Source organism: Gavialis gangeticus, unplaced genomic scaffold (assembly GCF_001723915.1).
Source record: "Gavialis gangeticus isolate Ggan-Ray unplaced genomic scaffold, GavGan_comp1, whole genome shotgun sequence".
NCBI lineage: Eukaryota > Metazoa > Chordata > Crocodylia > Gavialidae > Gavialis > Gavialis gangeticus.
Window position 1 is genome coordinate 77757139 of NW_017729025.1, and position 2948 is coordinate 77760086.

At 39.6% G+C, this 2948-nt stretch overlaps 1 protein-coding gene across 1 annotated transcript in view; it reads left to right on the forward strand.

Annotated features, from left to right (window-relative positions):
* RYR3 (ryanodine receptor 3) overlaps positions 1–2948 on the forward strand; it is a 666405-nt gene that overhangs the window by 625880 nt on the left and 37577 nt on the right. Inside the window, exon 93 of the mRNA XM_019518966.1 lies at positions 989–1119. Coding sequence (XP_019374511.1) covers positions 989–1119 — 131 coding nt within the window. The remainder of the gene's footprint in view (positions 1–988; positions 1120–2948) is intronic.

Consider the following 2948-nt stretch of genomic DNA (forward strand, 5'->3'; position numbering starts at 1 on the left):
CCAACTTCCAAGAGAGGTGGTGCAGGCTCCTACCCTGGGGGTCTTTAAGAAGAGGTTAGATGAACACCTTGCTGGGGTCGTTTGACCCCAGTACTCTTTCCTGCCATGGCAGGGGGCTGGACTAGATGATCTGCTCAGGTCCCTTCCGACCCTAGAAACTATGAAACTGCTAACCTGAATGGGCATTTTTACATGTGCTCTTGGGGGGAAGGGGCCGCTTTAATTAAAGCACCCTCAGTGTCACATCAGCATCCTAAGCATCTCCGCAGTTCAAAATGGTGGTATAGGCGCTTTAAGTAAAGCTTGTTGAGCAAGCTTCAGTTAAAGTCCCCCCGCCACCATTTTGAAGCACAGGGATGGTGATACACAAGACATGGAGGCCACTGGAGGTGCACTGATAAGCTATAACTAGCTTTAATTAAAGCATGTCAGAGCAGCTTCCCTACAGGTCTACAGACAGCCATTGTGTTTGCATTAATCAAACAATTTTAAGTTCCTAAACGTACTACTTCTGAAGCCAATCATGGTCAGCCACTGCTATAACCTCTGTAGATCCATTTTTTCTATCCCTGAAATGACCAACCCTACCCTCCTAACCCCACCTCTGTTTAGTGTATCCAATTCCTTAATGTTACGTAGTACTTTATCAGTTTCTCAGCCACGGTGCCACCCTGGTGTATCTTGAGATCCTTTCAAGGTTACCATGCAATGTTAGCACTGTTAGATGTACAAACTTAATTCAGAAAAGATTTGAAATGGGAATCCATACTATTAAAAACATTCTGACCTGCTAGGATGTTTCTGAATTCTGTGTAGCGGAAAAATTGCTCTATTATTTCTCTGTAGTCAAAAAATGAGTAAAAACTAAGAGCTGCCATTTCCAAAGGTGCCTTGAGTCTAGGGAGAGATGCCTTAAGACTAAAAAGGTTGAGACCCACTTCGAAAAATATGCAACATATTACAAACATCTCAAATATCTTCTCCAAAGGTTCCTCTAGTAGTATTCAAGAGAGAGAAGGAAGTTGCCAGGAAGTTGGAATTTGATGGCCTGTACATTACAGAACAACCATCAGAGGATGACATTAAAGGACAATGGGATCGTCTGGTCATAAACACTCCGTAAGCAAAACAAGTTGATCATTTTTTAATGTGTTAAAAAGTATCACAGATCTCCAAATATTTTCATTAGAATCTCACTAATCCATACCACCTATTCTGTATAAAGAGTGGTTCTCTTTCTGCACTTCCTAGCAATGACTTAATAACAGAGGCTATTATGAAGTTTCATATTACTAAAGATATGTCTACATAATGAATACCACAACTGGGAATGTATTTTTTCCTTACTTTGTGTCCTTCAGTTTGATTACCTTAATTTACAGTTTCTAGGCTTTTGAGAGTCCATCCTCTCAGCCAAGAAATTTCACAAATATATCAGTGTTTGAAAATATATTTTTAGCACTTCCCCTGGCTTTTTTATACACTGTCTTCTTTTTTTTCTTTATATTTTTCCACCAGACAGAATTTTTATGTGATAAGACGTAAACCTGGTATAAAATTAACAGTATGTCTGAGTCAGTCTGACTTCTCTGTCAAAGTTGTAAATAGTAGCACATGGTGTAGGATTCCCATAGCGATCTATAGGAATCTTACCTGCTGTTCTGTGTATGAATTACGCAAATGTCGGCAAGAGAGAGAAAGCATATTAGTATGTTCTTCCTGCTGATCTGACAGATGCATCAGTCCATTCAAGGAGTCACCTTATGTCCTTTCCTCAGTGTTGTTCAAGGTGTTAAAGTGCTGGAGGAGCTTGATATGAGGAACTTTAAAATCCTTGAGATTCAAATGGCCATTCATGTGATAAATACAGTCAAACTGATGCTTTCTCACTTTCACAGAGTGAACACAGAACAGTGCTTATTCTGAAGAGACTGATTTAGAGCCTTTACTAATGATCACTTATATAGGCAATATACATTGGGTACATTACAAATCAAATGGGTTTTGACATACATGTTTTCCAGCCGTCTTTCCTGTTCAGGTGTTCTGTTCAGGATACACAGCAGGGCCACATTGTTGCAATGAGCTTGAATTCTGCTTTAAAAAAATCACTTAGGAATTTGTGCCTTATTATAAAAATAATATATTGCTTTTATCCTAGGATGTTATTTTTATTGGGATAGGCTTTTATTTTGTATGTAGACACAAACATTACAAATTGTAATGAGATTCAAAAAAACTGAATAATGCTCAGCTTTGATTAATGTACACATAATACAAAAGCAATATATTTTGATGCAATTTTAGGAAAATGTGAGTCAGCAATAATGCAGGTATAAGCTGTTTGTTTCTCTGATAACAAACCTGTCTTGTGTAGGAGTTGAATTATTTTCCTTATATTAAGTTTTTTATGACAAAGGGTTACTTTTTGATTACTTTAGGTAATGATATTGTAGCACAAGCTTAGCAGGATTGCTGCTACATTTTGATTTTCAAGGCACAGTACTATTGTGTAAAATGTATTCTTCCTTGCTCTCAGTATGTGGTTGAATGTTTGAAAATTTAAAAAGCTTTGTAGTATGTTTCTTTGAATACATACAGACTTGATGAGCTATGGGAAAGGACAAGTACAGTCCTAAAAGAGATCTAAATACTGTATTTACTTGATTCCAAGATTAGTTTCTTTCCTCTTTTAACATGGAGGGAAAAGCTCTTCATCTTGGAATTGAGTATGAGGCAGCAGAAGGCAGGCAGCTGGTGGAGCTAGAACTCTGGCCCTAAGGCTGCGGGCAGAGGGTACAAAAGATATGGGAAGGAGAGATGGGGAAGGGGGACCCAAGGCTGTGGGGAAGGGTAGGTCTGGTGGGGCCAAGTGGCAGGGGGCAAGGCATGGGGGACAAGGGGCAGGAGTCGAGCCTCACCACCTGCCCCCCCCCCCCCCCCCCCCC